The 12,662-nt window shown below is 33.8% G+C and overlaps 1 protein-coding gene across 1 annotated transcript; it reads right to left on the bottom strand.

Annotated features, from left to right (window-relative positions):
- Positions 1 to 2,694: 2,694 nt before the first annotated feature.
- Positions 2,695 to 12,354, bottom strand: LOC143610771 (protein ALWAYS EARLY 3-like). Its single transcript, XM_077085158.1, has 19 exons — positions 12,288 to 12,354; positions 12,021 to 12,127; positions 11,270 to 11,368; positions 11,087 to 11,149; positions 9,896 to 9,973; positions 9,529 to 9,703; positions 8,426 to 8,658; positions 8,065 to 8,344; positions 7,896 to 7,958; positions 6,826 to 7,064; positions 6,437 to 6,718; positions 6,187 to 6,365; positions 5,391 to 5,673; positions 4,961 to 5,149; positions 4,734 to 4,883; positions 4,503 to 4,646; positions 3,813 to 4,010; positions 3,512 to 3,736; positions 2,695 to 3,043 (listed from the first exon to the last, which is right to left on the bottom strand). Exons 2-19 carry the CDS (start codon positions 12,117 to 12,119, stop codon positions 2,879 to 2,881), a joined length of 3,144 nt encoding a protein of 1,047 aa, XP_076941273.1. The 5' UTR covers positions 12,120 to 12,127; positions 12,288 to 12,354; the 3' UTR covers positions 2,695 to 2,878.
- Positions 12,355 to 12,662: the final 308 nt, after the last annotated feature.

Raw genomic sequence — 12,662 nt, 5'->3', positions numbered from 1 at the left:
GTTAACGTTTAAATGAGCTTAAGGTTCGTTACCCTCGGTGTAACTCATACCGGGTCATATTCGGGTCGGACTTGACCCGAACCGACCATTAAATCCAACAAACACGTCCTTAGTTTCAAGTGGATTGGTTTGTCCATTAAAAAAATGGATTGCAATGTAGCTTGTTGCTAAGTTATGTTATAATAGAATCTGTGTTATCTACATGCAATCTATCTTTGTTTTAAAGTTGTTTTTAAATTGAAATTGCATGAAAAGTGTGCTCCATGTCCAAATCCTACCTGCAACCATAAAGCTCCATTCTTTTCTTGAAACCATACCATACCATGGGAGAAAGACGAGACTTGCTTATAAAAGACGTAACTTTATAATATTATTATTGCATTGCATCTTCAGCGGAAAATGAGGCGATTTGTGGTCATCGTAAGCCTAACCCACCATCATCACTCAAGCCAACCCAATTTCCCATTTATTTATACTTACTTTACTTTAACCTCCTTGCAATTCACAACCCACGTTTTATATGCTTCGCTTTCACGACTGAGACTGTACCCCTTTTCTGCCTTAATCACACCATTTCCATCAACCACTTGTCTTTCTCTTGTACAATATATATATATCTATTTCATTGAATCAAATTCAGATTCTACTCAGCTGGCTTCTTCATGCACCATCAAGACATATGCAAGCAGTTTTATGATCAAGGGGGGTTTGATTTTGATTTTGATGTCATCGATCAAATGCTTGCCTTACAGGAAAAGACTCAAGATCTCGGGAAATCCAATATTTCCATGCTGGCGCATAAGAAGTTTATTCAGGAACAAGTGATTCTACGGCGCGCATATCTCCCTTCGGTTGCCCACCCTTGAATTCACGAAGATTATATGTATATGTTTCTGCAGTTTAGGTACAAGAAACATAAATGGGCTATTTCTCCCAAGTCTAAACATGAAGTTTATCTTTCTGCATTGTTGGAGAAACCTCCAAGATCTTTATGAATTCTGGTTGTTTCTTTCTATGTTGTTTTTAGTTTGGTCTAATTTCTTATGTTTTTATTTTTATTTTTTATGGTTTAGATGATGTATTAAATTAAGTATTTTTTTTTTATAAATTAAAGAGAATGATGATGGATGGATCCAATATTGTAAAGTGTTTGGTAAGCATCCAACATGTTAAAGGACTCATACCTAATTAACTGCATCTTACAATTGTTGACTTTGAAAGAACTTATATTTCATTGCATAGTTGGAGACCTTTGGGGGGTAGCATGCTGCTTAAGTGTTGGTGGAGGTCAAACATGGGATGATAGAGAGAATTAAAGAATGGAATTGATCGTTTGGGTCGGTGATTCAAATAACCGTTTGAAAAAAGGAAAACAGTGTTAGACATTTGGGCTTATTTGAAAGAAAAATTGAATCATATTAATTGAAAAAGTTAAGTTAGAATCATTGAAGTCACAATATTTTTTTGATTGAATCAGAAAGGCGAAAACTATAATTTACTCCCTCAAATAAAAGTATGCAGGTATACTGATTTAGAAGGAAAAAAAAGGTGGAACCCCAAATCACTAGGGGTGAAAAATAATTAGTTAACAAAATCTTAATCAAAACGAACCAATTAAAAAAAAAAATGGTTAAGTTGTGTATAGATAGAAACTTTTGTAATTCTAGGTGGTTTAGGTGACCAATTTGTGTTTGTAGGTGGTTTGTTTAATTCTTTGTAAAAATGGATAGCTCGCGACACCCTTGTATGAGTTTTAACCACCAACTATAAACTCACCCCGGGGGGGGGGGGGGGGGGGGGGGGTTTGGATATATCATATGATTCTTAATGATTCCCATGTTTTGATTCATTCCCTGCATATATCATATATCACTTAAAGTTGAGAGATCAAATCCTACACCATGATTTTAGTCTATGCCATAGATGATATATCCCATGTTTTAGAGTAAAATTCTTGGTCAAACAAAACAAAAAGGAGTCACGAGTATGGTTTTGCGAAGTTCACCAACAAAGATATAAACACAATTTTACATGCAATCTTTCTTAGACCCAAAAAGTATTTATTGTTTTGAAGAAGATGGGAGTCCTTTTTTAAAATCTAAGACTTGTTTTTAAACTAGTTTTTCAAAAATGAGCTTTAAGGTTACCAACAAAGATATACTAAACCCAAGTTTACATGCAATCTATCTTTCTTATAGCAAAAATATTTATTGTTTTGAAGGAGTATTTTTTTAAAATCTAAAACTTGTCTAAAAAGTAGCTTTTCAAAAATGAGTTTGAGGGTAAATATTTGATTTGTCAACTTTTAAGTGACATATGATACATGTAGAAAATTAAAAACATGGGAATTCTCAGAGAATGATTTTATTTTAATTTTTAGTATTTTTATTTTAAATTTTGGATAACCGGACTAATTATGAATACATGAAAGCAAATGCTTGAGAAAAGATTAAACCTAAACCCTTTACATCAAAGCACGTACAAAACACAGCTTAATACAAGAGAAGAATAAAAATTAAACCCGTGACCAGAAAAACCATAACTGAAACGAGTAATAAAACCAAAATCACCAGACCGACTGAAAATTCAAAATCATTCGCTCGGTTAACCAAGTTTTCTGATTCAGTCATCACAAAACATGGGTTACAAGTCCGGTTTGGCTCATAACCGGACCATAGTCACACCTAAACTCTCTAATAACTGAAATACATCAACATGTGCCAAAGCAAGAATTATATTTTTTTAACATTTCTACATTGTTCATTACTAAGAACCTGCCTTCTGTAATTATTACTATCATCATCACAAGCAACTATTATTAGCGAAATCGAAATATAGTAATAACAATTATACAAGTCAAAGGAAAAAAAAAACTTCCCTAAGATGGAACAAGAGCAAGTATCTGAGTTTTGACCCTCCCCATGCACATCTGTATCTCCCTAAATATTCCCATGTTTTGAGGACACTGCGGATGCAACTTTGTAAACGCTGAATCTATCATCTGAACCACATCAGCTGGCGGGTATTGTCGTTCAGTACACATCTGCACAAAAACAAACTCGGGTTTTGTTTCTCTCTCTTATATATAGAGTAAATTACACTTTTCATCCTCTAAGTTTGTAGCTTTTTTCAGTAATCGTCTTTAAACTAAAGAAACATCCTTTATGTTTTAAAAACCTTGCATGTTTCGCCCCGTCCACTAAGGAGCATTTGACATTTCCAGTTAAACCCAGTCATATGCCTTGCACATGAGGGTAGTTTGGCCTTTTTACCATTTTCAACTAAAAGATTATAAAATATAACAAGAAATTAAAATTTCTCTCGTTAGTGGAAAGGACGAAACATGCAAGGTTTTTTAAAATAGAAGGATGTTTCTTGATATTTCTTTTGTTCAAGGACAACTACTAAAAAAAGCTATAAACTTACAAAAACTTTAATTCACTATTTAAAATAATATTCATGTACAACCTAAAAAGCTACATGTACAACGTAAAAGAAACACAACACCAACCTGTATCACATGATATGCAGCAACACAAGACACAATAAGCTCAAATGGGACTGTTGGCTTAGTTTCATCAGAATCACTCTTAAACTTAGAATCCAAAGCAAGTAACGGGTCCGGTCTGACTGTTGATGACCCGTATTCGGTTGGGTTTTTCCTCACGCCTAAAGATTCTAAAACCGTTGCAATGCCTGAATGGAAATCTTGGTCCACTTTTATTTTAGACATGGCCTGAAACGTTGATTATATTATAATTTAATAAGTATCAGATGGAAATGTAACAAGAAGATGTGGAAGATTTGGTTACCTGCATAGCAATATTTACAAGTTTTTGTGCTTCAAGTCTTGAATTATTCACAGTTTCAACAACATTAGATGGTAACTGATTATCCAATGGGATATTGTCAGTTGGATTTATAGGATTATGTTGAGGTTTATGCCAAGGAGGCAAAGGGTTTACTGGGTATGCATTTTGTTGCCTCATGTTAAGAAGAGCACAAGTGACCTGAAAACATCCCCACAATTTTGTTAAATAAAAAATAAATATAAAGGGGAGGGATGTAGGCAAAACACTAAATATTTGAGAACACGCAGAAGAAAATAAATCACTCATTTTTCAATTATAAAGTTTTTCAAAAAGAAAAAGGAAAATGATAAAAAAGCAATGCTTCCTGAAATTCAAAAGAAATATATGAACAGATTTTGTTTATGTATAAAACCTGCACATGTGCATGAAAACGATTAAAAGTTAAAAAAAATATGAACAAATTAGTTCGAAGGTTTTTTTTATGTACATATATATACTCATTGCTATGCAAGCACATAATTTTTAAAAATGAACCATAGATGAAAAAATTATACAATTTAAGTCTGTTCTTTTTGTTCTCCAATAATTTAGTGTGCTGTAAAGAACCTTGCCTTATATGTGTGTGTGTGTGTGTGTGTTTGTAAATAATATGAAATACAATATATAATTAGTTTTGAGTGAGTAATATGCCTGGTCACTGGCTTCTTTGAGCTGCAATATCACCATCGCATACTCTTTTCTAAAGCTTTCAGAGACCTTCATATCCACTCCCGTCTTGTTTCTATGACTCATCAAACCATCATTTACAAACTTAAGTTCGGTCAATATCGCTTCCTAAAATCCAAATAAGGACCTCCCGTTACGCTTCATTAAGGATCACAAACGTCACAAATAAATTAAATTTACGAACAGATATATTACCTTTTTATCAAGAGCGCGAGTAAGCTCCGCAAGAGCCCGTATATCGGTTTCTCTCGTCTGAACTTGAGAAACTGGAGGAGCATAGGTCCCATGCAGTGAAATGACATTTTCTGCAGCTGCTTTAACAGTTGCACCTGACACATTATGTCCCTATAAAAACAATATTGTGAGTTGTTACAAATTATTATTTTAAAACAATGGAAAACAAATCATTTTAAACAACTAACCAGTCGATGATTCATCATGGCGATTGGAGGATTTGGTTCACTGAAAGTAGGTAACATTAATGATCCGGGACCTAATTGTGGCCATTTTGGCTCTTTAGAGTTCATAGAAAGTCTATATAATGCAATGTTCTCTCTCCTCAAAGCTTCAGGCATGTTTCCCAACAGGTTTGATGGCATACAATCAATATCCTATCAGAAAAAACAGTTAAAATTGCAGCTTTGGTCAAGTATATAGTAAATTTCACTTTTCATCCTTAACCTACGGAAACAGCATAAATCATCCTTTATGATCATATGCTCTCACAGTCTATGTACTTTATGGGCGTCAAATTTATCTGTTAAATTTAATCATGTGCCTTTCACTGTTTCACGTGAGGGCAACTTGGTCATTTTACCGTTTTAATAAAATGGTAAACAGTGCAAACCCTACCTTGACAAATGTGACTCCTAAATCAGGGCGATCAAACTGTATCCTGCATCTATCATGATCAACAGTTAGCACACTTCCATCATGAACATCTCTTGATTCTGGATGAATGGCAATGACTCGTTGACCAACTGCCAACGGGCGGGCCAAGTCAGTTGGTAGTCCTTCTCGGGTCCCACTTCTAAGCTCGGTATAATGTTTCCTTACGGATTCCCGATATTGCGAAAGCTTTTCCCTTTCTTCACGCAAGAAATTCGTTGAGAATCTCCTGGGCTTCCCTAATGAACTGAAATAAAAACTAGTGTCATTGAGGTGTGCATGGAACCGAAAATACCAATCCATAACCGAAAAGGCCGAACCCAAACAAAAAACCACATTTTGGTACATGTAAAAACTTAACTTTCGCTTCGGTTTTGCATGTAATTAAAATCGAAAAAATCGAACCGAATTTATAGATTTTCATTTTTATTTTGAAATATAAGTAAATTATAAGAGTTTTCTAATTAGGGTTACCAACATATTTTAGCCAAATGAATAATAATCAATTAATTAACAAAAAGATGTAGCACTATGAGCCAAATTTTTTTGCTCATAAATTTCAAGCCCAAATGGGAAAAGAACCGAAAAAAAACCTAAAATCGAATGGTTTTCCAAAAACTGAAAAATCAAATTTTCGGTTTTTGTTTCGGTTTGATCCCAAAGCTGACCCATGCACGCTCCTAAGTGTCAACATTAACATTCTTGGTTTCCCACCATTACACCTCAGCATTAACAAAATAATATAAAAACAATAATATACCTTCGTATGACACCCCACTCCACCTTGGTTAGTCTTGGGATGTGACCTAACCCAACATGATGCAAGTACTCCACAAATTCCTTTTTAGCAAACCACGGATAATCAATCGCGCTATAAAACCACTCGTATGTAGACCATCTACGCACCATCGGAGACGATAAATAATGAAAAGCCTTATCCTGCAAAACCTTATATTAGTTCAAAATAACTTTATTAAGAGAGAAATATCCAAAAAAAAGCAGGTAATGACCTTTAAGCAGTGGGGCCCATCTTGAGGTCCGGCCTTCTTATAAGGTACTCTATTTGGATTCACCTTACGTTTATTTCGTCTTTTGGATGGTAAATCAACCGCCTCAGAAGTTTGAAGCAGTCCCGTTGATATTGCTGAGTCAGCAGCTCCTGTCCTTGATGTATTGCTATTTGAAGAAGAATATTCCACAAGTCTTGTAGATTTATTATGTTTCGAAGGGATATTATCTTCATTTGCACCTATGACTTTATTTGCACGTTTTTCTTCTTCAATGACAGTGGCCTGAATCACGTTCACACAAAAAGATAATTTGACAAATTAAATAATTTACATATGTATTGTAAATAGTTTATAAATAAGCGCATGTTTCATACTTCTCCATGCTTTACCTCAATTAAGGATAATTTATTTTTCCTTTTCCATGATTTATTAATAGACTGATCTATCATCAATTTTCCTTCGGATAGCGCCTTGTAATCAACTTTAGATTCTCTTCCTGATTTAGATTTTCCTGATTTTGGAGCATCGAATCGAGGAAACTCGTTTATTGTTTTCTTGTCAGCTGATAATTTAGTTTTGTATCTACGATGAACCGTTGGTGGTTTATCTTCTTTTAATACAGGTGAATCTGCACACAGAAATTGAAAAATATTACCATCATTCAGAGCGTTTAGAAATGAGTTTCTTAAATATGTCCCCTAAAATAAAACACGATTATATGTGAATTCAAATATCATGGTCAAAGATACAAAAGTCAAATATGAGTCTTGGTGGGATCTTATGTAATATACACAGAATTATCATGCGTGAAATAGTGAGTAAGCAGAAACCAGAAGATAATAAAGCCAGTTTTAAAGGTCTCAAGCATTAGCAGGGAAATGTAGTTACAAATTTGTACTTTAGGTGTAAGGGCAGAATTGTCATTTAAAACAAGTTGAAAAGAAAAGGTTAATGTCAGTTAGTGAAAATGAAATGTGTGTAACTTTTTAAATAAAAGATGAATTTTGTAACTAGCTTAGTTTAAGAACACGACCTGCAAGTCGATATATACCTAAAAGACTAAATGTGTAATTTACTCGATAAAAGATTTTGTATAAATAATTTTCTATATATGGTGAATATTTACAGTTAAAGAGAAAATCAATCATTTTATGAGTAAAGAATGAAAAATAATAATAATAATAATAATAATAAAAATGAACAAACAAAAAAAACATTATTCAAATGGTAATAATAAAACTTACAGAAATTTGATGTGATGAATAGAGAGAGCTATATCAATTTTGGTTACAAATGTTAAAAGCGAACTGGGTTGCACCAAACATTGCACTAAATTTGATATCTTGCTTGGAGAAGGCTTTATTTTACACTAAAAACATCAAAGTTGGTGTTTTTTGTGCATATATAGGAGATGATCTTGAAAAACAAAATAACATATAAGCACGTATTATATATTTACCAGATTGTATCATCAGTGACAAGTCAGCCAATGTTTGCAGTGCATCCAAGCCAGAACTTTCATCTGCATAAACAAGGTGTAAGAACAACTAACGTGTGCAATGAGTGATCGTAGTTAATAATACCACATACATTCAAACACATATACAAAAGCAATTAACCATATTTACCTAAGAAAAGCTTTTTGTTCCTTTTTCTTTTACCCTGTGACGAGGATTGCTCAATATTTTCCTCCACAGCCTCGAAGCCAACAGCAACTCCTTCACCCGTACCACTGCACGCTTCCCCACCATCATCAAACTCATTATCATCTTTTTGTCCATAAAACTTACTCCTTTTCGGGTAAATTTCTTCGCCGCCAATATTTTCAGCTCCACCACTTCCTGAACTGCCCTCAAAACACTCTTCATCAATCAAATTGCCATGAAGCTTTGCCCTCAAATTATCCAACTGCAAATGCCACGCCAAATACTATGTCTCATCGAGTTAAGTTTATATGAGTATGTAGGAAAATAATAAACTATTAATTACATTTTTTTGTTTGTTTTTGGAAGGTGTGGTTTTCACGCGATATGGTGATTGAGAAACTTGTGGGGAGCCACCTCTTTGTAAAGCCTCTGTTAATGCCAATGCAGCACCATGTGCCACGTCATCGACCTCTCTCTTTTGGCTTCTTTTGTATGGTGAGACAGGATTTCCATTGTTATCTCTTCTTGATAAATGGTTAATGGGAAACCGGGGTGTCCTTTTCCGAACAGTACATCCTAGATTAATTTAAAACCAATAGAAGTTGATTTCAACTAAATATATATAAATAATACGCATGGTGTATATAAGGGAGGGTTCTAACTTCTAAGCAATAACACGGTTTTTTTGCAAAAACAAAAAGTACAAGCTAAATCATTCAATTTTTTCAATCTTAAAAATATTAAAGTTGAAATGCAATGTTTATTCATCTCTCCTGCAATTAAAAACATAATTTGAACAAAAGTTACGCTTATTTATAGAACCTACACATATGCAAATTAGTTAAATGATTTTTTAAATACATGACATGGTGATATGTATGTAACAAGTAAAAGTTAACAAAGATATGAACCATTGATACAAAGAATTAAACAATTTAGGTTCGTTTTGTTTTTACAATAATTTAGTGTTCTGTAATGAACATCTCCCTACTATGTGTGTGTGTGTGCTTGAGAGGTGCCAGGCGCTGGCGAGATGCGGCAAGGAACACAAGCACAGGTAACACTTAACATGGTACCTTTTCGAATTAGAAAAAAAAAAGTACAACAATATCATACTCAAATTTAAGAGAATAAAATGCTTGTTTTTATAGTGTACCTTTTAAAAAAAAACATTAGCATATGAAAAAGTTAGAGCTGTTTGAAAATTGTGTGTGTGGTGTTTGGATAAGAGGGGGGGGAAGGGGGTTGGGGGGGGGGGGGGGGCAATGTAGAGGAAGCTGGTTTGAGATTAAAATTAAAAGAAATATATAGGTAAAGATCAGGGGGGGAAAGTGTAAAACTTGGGTAAAGATGATTGTGCCTAAAAGACAAATTTGCACTTAAATAAAATGGCAAACCCTACTAGAATTAAAATAACCATGGTAAAGCTGAAGGAATTTAACTTACCGTCAGATTCCCTTCGCTTCAGTTGTGGCAAAGACCTATCACTTGAACCAACTAGCCTAGATTGCAGTTGGTCGTCAGGTCCAACATTTTGCTGAAGCAATTTGTGGGTACGTCTTTTAGGCTTGTGAAGTAAGTTTGGAATATCATTGAGCTCTTTATCATTATCGCTTCCTTCCTGTTAGAAAACTGCATTAGTTAACAGCATTCCATAACTTTAATACATGTAAAAGAGCACACCCTTTAACGATATAATAAAAGGGGTGCCTTTTCTCAACATATAAGTAACCATTATCAGTAAACAAAACTGCATACTCAGCAATAGCCAATATCAACACAAAAGCAATTAAAACAACTTATATGATCTCACCATGGCATTATAATGATCAGACACCATTGCAATGAAGCCAACCACAGACGCTGTTCCCTCAGGCAAGGATAAATATGCCTGAAAATCACAAGTGTAAAAACGATTAATCTTCAATCCTAGACACAGTTATTGAAAGTGTCAAAAAAGTTAATCTCAAAACGGTTGAACCGAATTGAGATTCTTGGAACTGAAAACTCAATTAGGTTTCAGTTTAAAATGAACTGTAAACTGAATATGTAATTATGTAATCGGTTTGGTTTTAAAGTTTAAACGGTTTCAATTTGTTTTGAATGATTTGAGCATGATTGTTGCACACCCCTAACTTTGACTACAAGTTAGAACTTTGTATTCTATATTTAATCAGTTAAAGTGAGAATACACACGTACGCCCATTAGAATTCATCATTCAAACTTAGGGGCTGTTTGGGATTGCTAATTTTCACCAACTTATAACTTATTTAACTTTTTGAAAAGTAATAAGGTGTTTGGGATTGCTTATATTGTGAGAGGAAAAGTTTCATAAGTTACAATGTTGTAACTTATTAACTTAATGAAAAGTTATAAGGAGGTAAAATAAGGAATCCCAAACACCCCTTTAACCGAGTCTAACTTCTATAAAAGATCCTTTTATATTTCCAGCATGAAAAATCCACAGAGGGTATTAATTCAAGAGGTGACTTACCAAAATCATCCATACACTAGAGTCAACTAAATCTTTAACATTTAACATTATATTTGATTTATAGGTAATCTATAACTAGAGGTGGAAATTTGAAACCATTTCATGTTTTATCTCTAGAGAGTCAAATGGGTTAACCTAAAAGATTTAACTCAAAAGAAAACAGCTCAAATGTATCAAACAGTTAAAATTCAGTCAAAGTGATTCAGATGCATAAGAATTTTGAAAGAGAAAAAAAAGATATACAACTATTGTACTGACATTTTTTTCTGGTCATATTTGAATTAAAAAGTTAATACGTATTATTTTTTTTTTGCAGTTTGGCCCAACCCGTTTTGACCCACTGATAAACTATCCACCTTGGCATGTAACCAAGTTGCCATTTTTCCACCTCTAAGTCATCAATGCAAGCAATTGTAAGTTGACGTGTATCTCACTAAACTAATGATACTAGTAAAAATGTAACCACAGGATGCCATCCTTAAAAATTTCAAACAAGCTACCATTCTTACCCGATTCATTGTGTAGAGAGCTTCCACCATTTCAGAATTCCTAGTACGCACCATGGCAGCCACCTAAAGTTGAACGGAAAACAAAACACGCACATCAGCTAGTGGGATTGTAATAAAGAGAAAAGTAAACATCACTGATACAAATAGTACAGAAACACATTAAAAAAGAAAGAAAGTATAAACCTTCTTCCAATCTTTTCCATATTTCCGATAGGCTTTATAAAAGCGTTCAACCTCCTCATCAATCCATGGAGATCCTAACATGTCAGAAAGCTTCCTCTTCTGCATGATGTAACTTAGTATTAATCATGATTACCAGATATTCTTGCTTAATTAAATGAACATTTGTATATATATTTTTGTAAGTAGATAATGATTAAAGAAATAAATATATAAAGAAGCTAAAATAACAGTAAACAAAGCCGCTTATCAATAAAAGCTAAACAGAATTATTAGTGTTACATAAAAATTAATAAGTTCACCATCCTAATATCTTATAGACAAGAAAAATAAAAAGTACTAGACATGGGGGCAGATAAGTAAAGGGGAAAGGGTTCGGGCGAACCCACACAAAAGTTTTTTAGTGTTATATATTCGTGTATTTCAACATCGCGCTCATAGAAATTTTGACATCAAACCCGTAGAAACTTTTACACCGAACCCCTAGAAACATTGACAATGAAACTTATTAAGCCCATAACATTAATTTTTTGCATTTTAATTTGATTTTTGCTATTTTTATTGTGTGAGTTGATCCAAAGCGCTTAACCGGACCAAACAGAAAATCCGACAGTTAATGTACTGACCCTGTCCATTGGCGTTCATTTTATAATTTGTTGAACACTATATACAGAAGCATTGTAAAAAGCTATACCCAAATTCAAATGATAAGATCCAAAACATAAAATAAAAAGCTAGAAACATTTCAAACTACCTGTCGTCCGGATTTGTTGGCAAGAGTTTTACTTGGAGAGACATCAACATAATCGGAATACCGCCTGTTGACACTTGTCGACTTTCTGGTCGGAGCCATCACTTCACCTAACACAAATCACCACAAAGTAAACCAATTACGATTACGTATTGAAAATTACTAATCGCCATCAAAAAACAAACACAAATTCAAATTCCACCGAATTTCAGTTGGATTTGTAAAGGTTAGGGTTTAAGGAAAAGAAATTAGGGACTGAATGAATTTCACCTCGATTTGATTTGGTTAATCGAACATCAGCTTCCGATGATCAAATCTCTAAGTAATCTTCTTCTTCTTCCTTTTTTGCTTTTCAAATTAAAAATAAAATTCTTCAAGTTGCATACACTCTTTCAATCTTCTCGGCTTTATATAATAATATGTTTCAAACTTCATATTTTTTTATAAAACCCCCGGAAAACACCGATAATACACAACATTCCCCCTGCACATTATAAGTCAGGGTTGGGTCTCAAGGCTCTACATTTTTCTCTTTAAACAAGTCAGGGTTGGGTTTTAAGATTTTAAAATTTTTGATTGGGTTAGGTGGCATAGTGAAAAGATAAAACCAAATCAAATTTCATGCATGTAATAAAATACGTCAGT

The sequence above is a fragment of the Bidens hawaiensis genome, unplaced genomic scaffold, assembly GCF_021521415.1.
Source record: "Bidens hawaiensis isolate Kalapana, Puna unplaced genomic scaffold, B.hawaiensis_p1.1 tig00027805_1, whole genome shotgun sequence".
In the NCBI taxonomy this organism is placed as follows: Eukaryota; Viridiplantae; Streptophyta; class Magnoliopsida; order Asterales; family Asteraceae; genus Bidens; species Bidens hawaiensis.
Note: the sequence above shows the minus strand (reverse complement) of the source record. Positions and strands in the feature narration are given on the sequence as shown.

Excerpts from the sequence above, each read along its gene's own strand:
- LOC143610771 (XM_077085158.1), bottom strand. The coding sequence starts at position 12,119 with ATGGCTCCGACCAGAAAGTCGACAAGTGTCAACAGGCGGTATTCCGAT. Across the intron at positions 5,150-5,390 it reads TAGGAGTCACATTTGTCAAG|GATATTGATTGTATGCCATC; the intron begins GTAGGGTTTGCA and ends TTTTTCTGATAG. Across the intron at positions 3,044-3,511 it reads CTGCATATCATGTGATACAG|ATGTGTACTGAACGACAATA; the intron begins GTTGGTGTTGTG and ends GTTTTTGTGCAG.